General features: G+C 52.7%; 4 protein-coding genes across 4 annotated transcripts; 2 read left to right on the forward strand and 2 right to left on the reverse strand.

The window, feature by feature from the left end:
• The first annotated feature begins 113 nt into the window (after positions 1–113).
• BDP55DRAFT_754538 (uracil permease) lies at positions 114–2,741 on the forward strand. Its single transcript, XM_060580721.1, has 5 exons — positions 114–667; positions 764–1,017; positions 1,096–1,120; positions 1,179–1,711; positions 1,825–2,741. The coding sequence occupies exons 1-5, from the start codon at positions 507–509 to the stop codon at positions 2,580–2,582; spliced, it is 1,731 nt and encodes a 576-aa protein (XP_060424824.1). The 5' UTR covers positions 114–506; the 3' UTR covers positions 2,583–2,741.
• A 793-nt stretch (positions 2,742–3,534) lies between these two features.
• BDP55DRAFT_732759 (uncharacterized protein) lies at positions 3,535–5,085 on the reverse strand (the record flags this gene model as incomplete). The annotated part of the gene is made up of 3 exons (XM_060579988.1): positions 3,535–4,500; positions 4,560–4,627; positions 4,794–5,085. The coding sequence occupies 3 exons, from the start codon at positions 5,083–5,085 to the stop codon at positions 3,535–3,537; spliced, it is 1,326 nt and encodes a 441-aa protein (XP_060424825.1).
• Positions 5,086–6,401: 1,316 nt separating this feature from the next.
• On the forward strand, positions 6,402–9,513 carry BDP55DRAFT_677658 (fungal-specific transcription factor domain-containing protein). The gene is made up of 6 exons (XM_060575929.1): positions 6,402–6,640; positions 6,732–7,703; positions 7,806–8,189; positions 8,268–8,494; positions 8,613–8,849; positions 8,970–9,513. The coding sequence occupies exons 1-6, from the start codon at positions 6,456–6,458 to the stop codon at positions 9,158–9,160; spliced, it is 2,196 nt and encodes a 731-aa protein (XP_060424826.1). The 5' UTR covers positions 6,402–6,455; the 3' UTR covers positions 9,161–9,513.
• On the reverse strand, positions 9,464–10,531 carry BDP55DRAFT_697252 (uncharacterized protein; the record flags this gene model as incomplete). Its single annotated transcript, XM_060577661.1, has 1 exon — positions 9,464–10,531. One exon carries the CDS (start codon positions 10,529–10,531, stop codon positions 9,464–9,466), a length of 1,068 nt encoding a protein of 355 aa, XP_060424827.1.
• Between the last annotated feature and the right edge of the window lie 1,623 nt (positions 10,532–12,154).

Below are 12,154 nucleotides of genomic sequence, written 5' to 3' on the forward strand. Positions count from 1 at the left end.
AACGAGTCCGAGGTGATCACTCACGATTTTCTTATCACCCGGCATGTCACCGGCGGGGAACGCCCCACTGCTCCGCATCCTTATCATCGGTATCGAGAACCAAGTTGACCGGGAAGAGTGGGTTACATTCAAGGCCGCTTTGGAGAATGGACAAGCTCGCGGGAGGTGTCATCCGATATTCGGAAAGTCGCCGACGTATGGCTTCTTTCAAAGTAAAGAAGTCAAGAAAATGGGCGCAAACGCAGGCTTCCCCGGAAAACTGCTACCCAACCTCGTCCGACATGCAAGTCAGATAAGGTAGCAATTAGCAGCACGTATCTCCCGCCAACGGAAACACTTTCAGAACCAAAATTTATGGGAGTGAACATGGTCACTGCAAGGATCCCAAGATAAGATGGTCCTATATATCGGTTGGAATATCACGAGCTCTAGACGAATGTTCCCCGAACAATGCAAACGGACATACAAACGTAAACGTTTGCAACCCCTCATTAATCACGGCGATCATGGCAAAAAAAGCGGCGCGCAGGATCAGAGAGGCCCTGACTCTCAAGTCGGACGAGTCTCGCCACGAAGAAGTCAGCGCCTGGTCGAACCGCGACCTCATTCCCCTGCCGCCCTCCCGCCGGACCTGGGGCTGGTTCAACTTCTTCGGCTCCTGGTCTTTGTAAGTCTCGTTCTCTTCGTACCATCACCATGACAAAGATGTCACGGAATGCTGCGAGAATGTCCAATGCTGAACCACTCCCCTCTCTCCACACAGATCGTCCCTCAACGTCGCAACATGGCAGACCCCCAACACGTTTCTCACCCAGGGACTCTCTGTCGGCCAGGCCATGGCCGTCATCGTCGTCTCCCGCGCCCTCTGCTGTTTCTTCGCCATCCTCGTGGCTTGGTGCGGTCTGACCTGGCATATCGGCTTTACCGTCCAGAACAGATACACATGGGGCTTTCGAGCGAGTTACATCCCGCTGCTGCAGCGCATTCTCCTCAACTTCATCTGGACCGCTCTCCAGTGTAAGTTTGTCTTTAGTCTTCACAAGACGCCTCTATCCTGCTTGCAAGCGATAAGATGACTGATTCAGTTCTGAGCAGGTTGGAATGGAGGTAAACTAGTAACGTACGCTTGACAACCCCCTGGCCGAAGTCTCAAAGACTGACCCATACATCTCTCATAGCGTCTGCATAACCGCAATCTGGCCCTCCTTCGCAAAGATCCCCAACACCCTCAGCGGAAATACCCCAACAACAACCTACGAACTCCTAGGCTTCACAATCTTCTGGACCGTCTCCCTCCCCTTCCTCTTCATCCGCCCCGAACGCTTCAAGAAGCCCTTCTTCGTCTCCTCCTGCGCCTGCGGCGCAGCCATGGTCGCCATGGTCGTCTGGTCCGTCGCCATCGCTCACGGCGTGGGACCCGTCTTCTACCAGGGCCAAAAAGTGCCCGCCTCGTCGCGCTGGAGCGCCTCGTGGCTGATGATGGCGGGGATCAACCAGGCCATTGGCGGGAAAGCGGCGGGTATGACGAATAGTAGCGACTTTTCGCGGTATGCGAAGAATAAGAGGGATTATATCGTCGGCACGGTGTCGGTGTACTGGGTCACTGGCGTGCTTGTATGCCTGGGCGGGTTAGTGACTACTGCGGCGTGCCAGAAGATTTATGGGCAGATTTATTGGAATCCGCCTGATTTGTTGATGGTCATGATGGATCGTGAGTCTCTCTTTATCTTGTCAGATATTCCGTGCTCCCCATTCTCCTTGATCCTTCTCCCAAAGTCCCAGACTTCCTTAACGGTTGTGAGTTAACATCACCCATCCCTAAAGACGGACAAGGCTCCTCCGGCTCCCGCGCCGCAGTCTTCTTCCTTGCCCTCGCCTTCGCCTTCACCTCCATGTTCGAAAACGTCTGCTCCAACGCCGTAGCAGGCGGCATCGACCTCGCCGGCCTCTTCCCGCGCTACCTCGACATCCGCCGCGGCGCCCTCCTCACCTTTGCCGCCGCCTGGATCATCCAGCCCTGGCAGCTCATTAACCAGGCTGCCACCTTCGTCGCCGTTCTCAACTCGTTTGCCGTGTTCCTCGCGCCCATCATGGGCGTGATGGTCTGCGACTACTTTATCCTGCGCCGTCGGCGTATCCGGCTGTCGCACCTGTTCCTTCCCGAGGGTTCCGACTATTGGTATCAGCATGGTGTTAACTGGAGGGTGATTCCGTGCTGGGTTGCGGGCTGGGCGCCGACCGTGGGCGGGTTGATTGTGAGTGCCGGGGGCATTAGCGGTGCACCTGACGCGGTGTATGAGTTGTATTATGTTGCGTTCTTCATTGGGTTTTTGATTTCGTTTGTTCTTTTTTGGGGGGCGAATGTCCTGTTTCCTATTGAGGGTCTTGGGGAGTTTGACGAGGTGGATGTACATGGTACGTTCACGGCGAGCGAGGCGGCCAAGTTGGGGGTTGCGCCTTGCGAGGAAGAGACTATTGTGTCTGGGTTTGGCAAGGAAGAGGGCATGGTGAGTTTTGCGGGAGAGGTTCTGGAAGATGCTTGTGGCAAGGGAGCGCGGTGGTGGAAGTTGAGGCGTCACTGAGGAAACAATGAACCTGTGGTTCATTGATGAGGTCTCTTGACTGGGTAAGTGGAAGCATTATTTCAACAGGGCCTACTTGATGGTCGAATGGACGTTCGTCGGCCTACACATTTACAATCAACGACCTTCCGTGGCTGGCAAGACCGCGAAGCGAGACTCCCGTAACAAGAGTTTCAGGTCAATTGTCTACAATAGTCAGAGGGTCATGCAGGTCAAAGGAAAGGGACATTAAGGGAGTGAAGACAAATAACTCAAAGTACCCTCCGTTCATCAAGCAGCATAAGAAGACAATAATCTACCCCTCCATCATCGCAGCCCGCTTAGTTCCATTGGTCACTCCCAAGATCACCTTCTCAGACAAATCGAGGACGCAGGGACAACGGGCCTTGTAGTCCTGGGCCACTTGGTGCGTTCTCAGGATACTCAGACAGACGCTCCCCGAGATTTCCCACGGACCGACGCTTCTCGACCTGATCGGCAGAAACATGCTTCTCGAAATGACCCGCAGAAAGGCGGTTCTGGGTCTTATCCCTCGTCTGACCTAAACCTCCACTCTTGGAACGTCCATGACCCTGTGACGTCTGGGCTGAAGTACTTGGTACACGCTCCTGTACTTTGGAGAGAGGTTCAGATTCTCTCCGGTGGGGTTGACGTCGCGTAAGCTCATTATAGACCGCAGGGTCATTCTCCTTGTCAATGGAAGGCCTTGCGGTTGCTGTTGCCGGCTCGTTGTAAGGGACTTCGGCGAGAGTTCGGTCGTCGGAGGGTTGTTCGGGGGCCTGGCACTGTCGATCCCCTTCTCTCTTGCTACGCAAATTCAAGCTCGGTCTGTGTGTCAGGTTCTTTGTTGGTCAGATGCAGCTGTTGGTGACTCGGAGCCTTGAGGATCAGGTGAAAGTATGGAGGCAGAAGAATCGAAGCCTTGAGGATCAGAGGAAGAAATAGTGACTTTCTAAGCCTGCATTGCTTCCTGAGCCTCTTGAATCTCCCTCGCCTCCCTCGCCGCAAGTGCCCGGACAGCCTCTTCTTTTCCCGGAATGGGGGCGTAGACAATCTTCCCATCCTGGTCGTAGTACCAATCGGGAACATAGGTGATCGGGTCTGCCCTGCCGGCCAACGCCTGCATCCGGAAAATGTCGAACTGCAACTGCATAATGTCGAAATCGGGGGCTTTGGCGTTTGGTGTATCGAAGATGTCGACCTCCTGGCCGTCATCGATGGGTAGGGCATCCTTGGCGTGTACAACGCTATCATCATTCCACGAGTTCCAAAACTGCCTTACCTCGGCCATGTTTTTTGGAAGAGTGTCTGGTTGTAAGCCCTTCGTTTCGGGTAACCAGTGGTATCGAACACGAAGACCGACTGGCTCCCTCTCAGCCTCATCAACCTCCTCCGTAGCTTCTATATCCTGCGACTGCTCTACCTCCTTCTTCTTGCCCTTGCCCTTGTCCTCGTTGTTCCTTCTGGACTTCTTGAAAGTGGTGATCTGGGGACTGTCTCCCACTCTCTTGGTACCAGATCTCGTAGACATCGAAGACCCCGGCTCGCCGCTTTCCTCGTTGTATGTCTCGACCGCGGCCTTAGAGAGAGTCGAAGGACCCGCAATGACGGGTTCTCCCTTCCTATCCTCTTCGTACAAGAGAGCGACGGGCTCTAAACCAAAAATTCCTTCGTCCCAAAACTTGTGCAGCATAGGGTGCAACGTGATCATGTTTCTAGATGTATCAACGATGTTCGTCACGGGATTGACGAGCTTCTTGCGAAGCATTTTGATTCGTTCTTTCCCGAATACTTTGGCTGCAGCATCAAGTGCCTGGGAACAGCGCGGTCGGTTGAGTGTCCAGAATGGGAGGATATGGCATTTCTGTCCTAGTCGTTGGAGCGTAAAAACGCAAATTCCGAGATCTCTCTCGGCCAACTAGCGCAGTTGAATTAGTCAGGAGTGAATTCATCACAGACGAAGCAGGATTGTCTTACCGCGAGTTTCTCAGCATTGCTCCTTAAGATGTTACCGCTCTTGATCCATTCTTCCTTCGGGCCTCGAACTGATGATGAAGACGTCAGCCTGTGCCTGCGAAATACGACAAAGAAAATGGTTGTTGGTAATGATGTTAGATGATTATACGAACATCTATAGGACTAAAAAAAACATGTGAAGGGAAAAGCAGGAGACGATTGAAAGGATAGAAATGAGAAGATGGTGAAACTCACAAAGCAGAATGAGGGTGTCCATATCTTTGAAATCACGACTGAGATTGTAGATCAGGTCGTCGCCGCCGGGGCCCTGCACCTCCGCCAAGAAGCTTCGGAGACGCGGCAAGCTCAGGACGAGCAAGTGTGCCCAAACCTCCTTCCTCTGGAAAATCTCGATCTTGTCAATCTCGTCTTTGATGTCCTCATGATTCAACATTGCGTGTCGGATCTGATGCACAAGGTCAAATCGCTCGGTGAGATCCCCCTCCCAATCGTCGCCGAGCCATCCGTTGTTGCTGCGCGAAGCCATGTTTCGTCTGATTCTCGAAGTGAAGGATGTTTTTCCCATCTACGGCAACCTCGGGAGGTGGGCTTGAGTGCTGGGTCGGTTTCGTCGAAGACACGTACTCTAAAGAGGGAAGGGGCCGCTTGAATTCAGCCTCGAGGTCCAGCTTGGAAATGGGCCTTTTGTGGTCCGGATTGTCAGTTTCGGAGAAAGATCACGTGGCCGGAGATAGGCTCACCCGCAAGATCCAACGTCGTAGACGGGATCGAAGCGCTACACAAGGTCGGCCGTTCGGGTGACGACTCAGAAGTGAAGATGACAGAAGTCTCGGATGACTTGAGAGGTATCGACGGGATGATGATGGGGACTCGTTAAAGGTTGGAAGAAGAATCAGATTAAATCCCTTTTAAACGTTAGCTATCGATACCTTAGCTGCTTGCCGCGACCTGCCCCTTCACCTCAAGTTTGGGAATGGAAGGCACTCTCCTACGCTCGAATGCGTATCGAGCTTTCTGGAGGTTTCTTCCAGGACTGCGTTGCTTTCTCTCTCCCTCTTCTTCCCTTTATTAAGAATGAATACCCCTCTTTTCTCTTCTCAAAAGTTAAATAAATTTCGTAGGAACACCACACTTAACCTTAAAGACGTTTGCTAACCTACAAATCGCACATTACAACTCTAAATAAAAGAAGGGGACTATCTAGAAGCCTAGAAGGTATTATGCTCTCACCCGAAGATCTCATACTAGGCAAGGAAGGCACCCTAAGCAGTACCTTTAACGGATAATTGTCCAAGGTACTCACCCAGAGATCTTACTTGACCTTGAAAGATCTTTATTAGATGAATCAGGCGTCTCGGTATATATTCATCAAAGAATACACAGAGAATATGTCACAAAAACAAGGGAAGCAACACCAAAAGAAGCAACAGCGAGAGAAGTAACACCAAGAGAAATAACACCAGAAGAAACAGTACCAAGAGAAACAGTACTAAAAGTGGAGTGACAATGACAGTGGTAGAGTGAAAGGACTTTGTAACAAGTCGAGTGTCTCGTCGCCTATTTGCCTACCGTAGATACGTAGATACCCGGGTACCCTGGGCACTTTCGGTACCTAGGATGGGTGTTCGGTACTGGAAGGTGAGGTGAGATCTGTAGAAGCCCCACCTTTCTCCCGCCTTTCATCCCCACCAGCACCCCAAGGTAGAGATACCTAGGTACCTTCTAGGTTACCTTAGGCATGAAGTCTTTCTTGACTAGGTTGGGTAAGGTGGTAACAAGGTACCGGACGTACCGGCGGTACCTGACAGACAGGTCCTCCTGAACCCCCGCCACCTCAAGCACCTTCCATTGACGCGCATTAAGTGAGGTATCGTGGCATCGATTCAACCACAGACCATGCCCATGACCTCAGTACAGTTGCCGCCGCGCAAACGGCGCAAAACGCAGCTTGCCTGCAACCCATGCCGCGCCCGCAAGTCTGGATGCGATGGAATGCGCCCGGTTTGTGCATCTTGTATTTCCAAGGGTTGGCAGCAACGGTGCACCTATCAAGAGTCCGTCTTGCATGCGTCATCAACACCGTACGTACTGTCGACTTTCTGATCCTTCGTCTCCGGTCCGAAATGACGAATAAGTCACCGGCAGTGGAAGGCTGCTGACGTATCTTGGCAGGTCAATATCCCAACTATCAAAGAGGTTGGAGCGTTTGGAAGAGTTGCCTGCATCTCAAGCGCGCGGCGGACCGTCACGTCCGCCGCAACCCGATCCCGGCCCAGAAACAGACACTTCGGGAGGAGCTCGTAATGTCTTACCCCTGAATACCGCCGGATTAGCCACTCATATTGGCACAAGCAATACCCGGCTGTCCGCTCAACTCTCAACGACAAACGTCGTTCAATCAGCGTCACAGTCTTGTCGTAGTGAGGGCGATGGCGACGCCATATACGGTCCGTCATCCAACAGCTCCTTCCTACGACTTGTAACACAAGCTGCGGGCCCCAGAAGCTCAACCACCAAAAGTCCAGAGGAGCCGGCTGGCCTGGAGCCAGAGGATGTCACCCCTACAGTACTCGGATTCGCGATAACAACGCAGCCCAAGAGTCCTGATACTCTGCCGGACCCTGTAATGCTGCCCGAGAGGTGGCTCGCCGATAGCCTCCTCCGTTCCTTTTGGGACTTCGTCCACCTAGTGTTTCCCATACTCCACCGGCCATCGTTTACGGTATCGTACGAAGCGGTGTGGCAGCCATCTCAAAACGGACCTCCCAATCGAGACTACAAGGACATCGTCTTCCACGCCACCTTGAGCACCGTGCTGGCTCTCGGGTGTCAGCGGACTGATCAGGTCTCTGTATCAGAGCAAGTCCGCTTAGCAAACAGATTCTATAAGCAATCCGTCAAGCTAGTTTCAGTCGACACGCTCGACCACTCCTCTCTGCAACTCGTTCAGCTGTTTCTGCTGAGGGGCGTCTATCTACATTACACGCAGTACGCGGACCGCTGTTGGAACACAGTAGGTGTCGCACTGCGAGTTGCGCAGGGGCTCGGACTGCACTCCCGCGGTGATGGGCCAGCGTCATCAGGAAGTCAACTCAAGAGGGAGATGAGACGGCGTGTCTGGCACTGTTGCCTGACTTTGGACAGGTAAGCAAAAACCGTTCGCTCGGCACCCGCCGCACCCGTGTCACTTCCCTCGTTTGCGCGGATCCAGATGATTTCCACCCAGCTAACGTCAAGGCTTCCAAGACTCACGGCAACCACCTTTGGGAGGCCTGTCCTTGTGTCTCGGCAGTATTACGTCCCTCCACCGGAACCCATCGACGATGAGCACTTGTCTGAGAATTCAGAGGGCCTGCAACCGCCGGAACGCCCATCGTATCTGGCCTTCTTTGTACACTCTGTTGCGCTGTTTGATGTACTAAACGAGATCCTAGCCAAATTCTACACCGACGGCGAATACGCCTTGGACAAGACACCCGATTCACTCAGCCATGTCTTGCAGCTTTCGTCAAAGCTCGACGAATTGGGTCATTCCTTTCCGATCTACCTCAGAGAGGGCGCGGACTTGACGCAACTAGACGAAGAGCTACGAGGTTGTCTGCAGATGCAGGCAAACATCCTCAAGTCCAGGTAAGGGGATTTTTCTCCCGATTCTCCCACTTTTTCTCTTCTCGCGGAGAAAGTCTGACTTATGGCTGTGTCAATTAGAGTCTTATGGATCCGTCTTCTCCTCCTCCGTCCACTACTCTTAGCCGAAGCCAAGCACGGCAGCCGACTAGAGAAACCATTCGCAACGGACACCACGCAGACACTCCGTGACAGCCTAGGACATTCGGCCAATTCTCTCTGCGTTTTGACTGCTCACAGCGTGCTACAGGAGCTTTACGAGAAGCTGGGCAGCGTCAGACAGAACTCTGCTTGGCATGTTCTACTCTGTACGCAATGTTTTGATCTTTACCCCATCCTGCCTCGTCGCTACTTTCTTCTTCCACCCCCCACTTGAGTTCATGTTTGGCGGCTCAAGCTAACTCTTTGTTTACTGTTGTGTCACAGTCACCTTCGCCGCAGCATCCACTCTGGTCGTCGCCACCCTGTGCCCCGATCTCCAAGTCAACTTCGAAACAGAGCCGACGAAATCGTCGTGGGATCGAGCTTTGCGCATCTTTGATTTTCACAAGCAGCACGTCGCCTCTGCTAGCCGGGGTATCGAAGTCTTGGAAAAGTTTCGCGCATCTGTCGTGGCCGCCGTTTCGCAGCGGAACGCGGCCAGCGGGGCCCCTAACACCAACGGTACGAAAAATAGATACACACACAAAGAGCAAGAAAGAGAGTCGGCTTTTGCCAATTACTTTTGGGGATCAGTAGACTGAAAAATACAGAAAGCTAACCCATTTTGGTGATCTGGATTAGCAGGAACATACGATCCGCCCTTTGAGCAAGGAAGCGAGCAGGAAGCATTGCTCCCGTTTGGCTCTGTGCCTGGCATGGGCCAGACGTCCCTGGCGCAGGACTTTGGCGATTTTGCAGGCTCCGATTTGCTTAATGAAAGTTGGTTCAATATCCAAGGGATAGATTTGACAAATTGGGGAATCTTTCAATAAACGCAAGACTCATAGGGGCACCAATCGATTCCAATTAGCACCTCTTCGTCATCCAACTCCTTTATTCCAGAGTGTGCAGGACTACTACACGATATTACTTCCCTCTGTTAGCTGACTGAACATAGTCCCAAGGTGATTGAGTTGTCATTCCACCCAGGTCATGGGTCCCAATGAGGCACGAGAGTCTTCCCAGAAAATCCAGGGGCACATGGGGAAACTGAGCGTGAGAGTTGGATAAGGCAATATTTAGTGCGGGCTGTCTGCCCATTCAGGCTACTATCATGATACTGACACAAACCTATCTCAAGACACAGGAGCCTCAGAGTCATGGAACTCGCCCAGCTTGAGCAGCTTCTTGGCATTGTCCCGCCCAATCTTGCGGTAATTCTCAACCCCGCCCACCGCCTCCTTCACCTCCTCAGCCTGGCCGTCCCACCAAGCCGAGCACATCTCAATCGTCTCGTACGGGTAATCCACCGAAAACAGAACGCGGTCGGCCCCAATCTCGTCCACCACATACTTCAACGCGCGCGTAGAGAAATTGCCCGACGTCGTGACGTAGATATTCTCCCGGAAATAGTCGTACACAGTCTTCCTACACATGCGGTCCGCGTTGCCCTCCGCCTCCGCAATCGGCTTCTTGACGTCCTCGAACCAGTGGTTGATGCGCCACAGGTCGATGGGGAGGTGCTCGCCCAGGTGGCCGACAATGACCTGCAGCTTCGGGAAGCGGTCGAAGACGCCGTTGGAGATGAGGCCCATGAGATGGAGGTTCACGCCGTTTGCAAAGGATAGGGGCGGGCCGATGAGGTATTTGCGCTGCGCGTAGAGTTTCTCGAGGATGACGTCCGCGGGGGCGGCTGGGTGGATGTACACGGGCACGTCGAGCGCACAGACAACCTCCCAGAAGGCGTCGTACTCGGGCTGGTCGTAGAACTTGTAGATCTCGCCGTTGGCGCCCGCGTGCTGGAAGTCGCAGAGCAGGGCGCCGTGGAAGCCGAGGTCTTTGACGCAGCGGGTGAGTTCGCGGCCTGCTTGGATGGGGTCGTGCATCGAGAGGCAGGCGAAGGCGCCGAGCTTGGAGGGGTTGTGTTTGATTTGGGAATGGGCCCAGTTGTTGACCTCTGTGGCGCGGCGTTCGGCGGCGGGTTGGTCGGCGATGCCTTGGATCCCTGGGACGGTGAGGGAGACGATGGTGTAGCCGATGCCGTGGGCGTCGGCGAGCTTGACGCGCTCCGAGTTGAGGTCGCTGATTTGGCGCATGTAGCGGGCGCGGTCGGAGGGGTTGATGTAGAGGGAGGCTTCGTACTCTGACTTGGCTTCCATGCCTGTCATTTCGTAGGCTTCTTCGAGGGCGATCTTGCCGAGCATTTTGATGGTTGGTGGTTGGTGGTATTGGGTGAAGTGTGGTGAGATTTGGAGTGAGAGAGTAATTAAGTTCTTGTAAGAGATATCTTGATGTGATGCTCGCGTTGTGCTGAGTCAAAGAAAGAAACTCTTGGCTAGGAGCATCGTCGACTGATTCTTATACGAAATCGGATCTCTCATCCTCTCGGCGATGTTGACAACTCACCATGAGGCAAACCCCGTCCATCCCGAGAGCTCCGAACGACATGACGTCTGAGAGGCGTCTGATCTCATGTTTCCAATGAATCTGGACCCTCCCTTCCAAGACTGACAAAAGAATGGAGTTCTCGACTCGTCGAAGAACATGGTCTGATGGAGATATCTCCAGTTTTTGCGGCAGCTGTCCGCCAAGAGATCTCCCGCTAGGTCCCCCAGGTGCCCTGGTGTTCCGACATCCAATTGGAAGTGCGCGTTATCTCCGCGATGGACCCACCGGGGAGATGGTGCGCTTCCGACGTCTGGCGTCATAGCGGGCTCCGGTGCGGGTCCTCACCGGCTCGGAAGGCTTTGTGAACATTGGAGGGTAAGCTAGTTCCTTACATCGGGCACAGCAGTGACGGCACTAAGATATGGTAGCGCATAGTTTGGGTTTCCTATCTTCTAGTCATGTTTATACGGAGATGGTGAGCTTCTCTCGAGCTTCTGCGCACAGCTCTTGCATATTGCGTTAAACTTAACATCACTCGTCATGAGGTTGCGATGTTTGAACATGAGGCGGACATCTTTCAATTGTCGGAATAACCTCACATGAAACGTTTTGCTGTGCTGTCGTTTTAGAAGGCTATTTGTTTCGCTAGGGCGAACAGGTAGTTGATCCGGGTTTGCCTCTGTCAATATCCTTGAAGGTGAAGCACACAAGTTGAAGCTAATGCAAGTCTACCACGAGACTTCGCAGCACATTACAAGCAAATGTTACAACAGTCACATAGATTCCGTAAAATGATGAGTTCGTTGGGCGGAACGCCTGTTTTTGCGTCAACGTCCCTGTGTCGCCCGAAAAGGCCGGGTCAGCAAGTGTAGAAGATTAGGCTAGACACCTGCGACTCCTCCATCAACTAGAGAACGCATGGAAAAGGCTTCGAAACCCGATAATAAAATTGCACGCAATCGAGAGAGGCAATTCGTCTACTTAGAATGACATGAATAATTGCTGTTTTTCTACTTGAGAAAAAAGTCTTGTTCTGTGTAAAACTTGTGGCTTTCTCTAAGGCGTCTGGTTCCGGGGGAAAAAGACCAATTTGGCGAGTTATACCTATTCCTACCTTCAAAGCCGCAACTTACTATTGAAGGGAGAATGCACACGAGCACCTGGTGTCTACTCCAACGTGAGCCATTACCGCCGGATCAGCGTAGGGAGAATAGATAAAAGCAAACCTGTTCTCAATCTCAACCAATACAAAAATCAACTGCGTTCCTATTCTTCCACTATTCTTCCAGGTTCTTAGATCGGGTAGGTGTCTTCAATCTAGAAACAATGGAAAACGGTCACATCCACTCAAGTACCAATCTAGGGTACATATTCATGCAGGATGTTTGCTGACGTGCGCGTCAGGTAGAAGTACAGGGCTAAGGTGTAATCTGCAGAAA

The sequence above is a fragment of the Colletotrichum godetiae genome, assembly GCF_030913485.1.
Source record: "Colletotrichum godetiae strain CBS 193.32 chromosome Unknown BDP55scaffold_53, whole genome shotgun sequence".
Taxonomy (NCBI): Eukaryota; Fungi; Ascomycota; class Sordariomycetes; order Glomerellales; family Glomerellaceae; genus Colletotrichum; species Colletotrichum godetiae.

Bases quoted from the DNA above. Each gene is read 5' to 3' on its own strand.
- BDP55DRAFT_754538 (XM_060580721.1), top strand. From the start codon at position 507: ATGGCAAAAAAAGCGGCGCGCAGGATCAGAGAGGCCCTGACTCTCAAG. The intron at 1,018-1,095 runs GTAAGTTTGTCT...AGTTCTGAGCAG, and splicing joins CATCTGGACCGCTCTCCAGT to GTTGGAATGGAGGTAAACTA. The intron at 1,712-1,824 runs GTGAGTCTCTCT...CCATCCCTAAAG, and splicing joins GTTGATGGTCATGATGGATC to ACGGACAAGGCTCCTCCGGC.
- BDP55DRAFT_677658 (XM_060575929.1), top strand. From the start codon at position 6,456: ATGCCCATGACCTCAGTACAGTTGCCGCCGCGCAAACGGCGCAAAACG. The intron at 6,641-6,731 runs GTACGTACTGTC...GTATCTTGGCAG, and splicing joins TTGCATGCGTCATCAACACC to GTCAATATCCCAACTATCAA. The intron at 7,704-7,805 runs GTAAGCAAAAAC...AAGGCTTCCAAG, and splicing joins TGTTGCCTGACTTTGGACAG to ACTCACGGCAACCACCTTTG.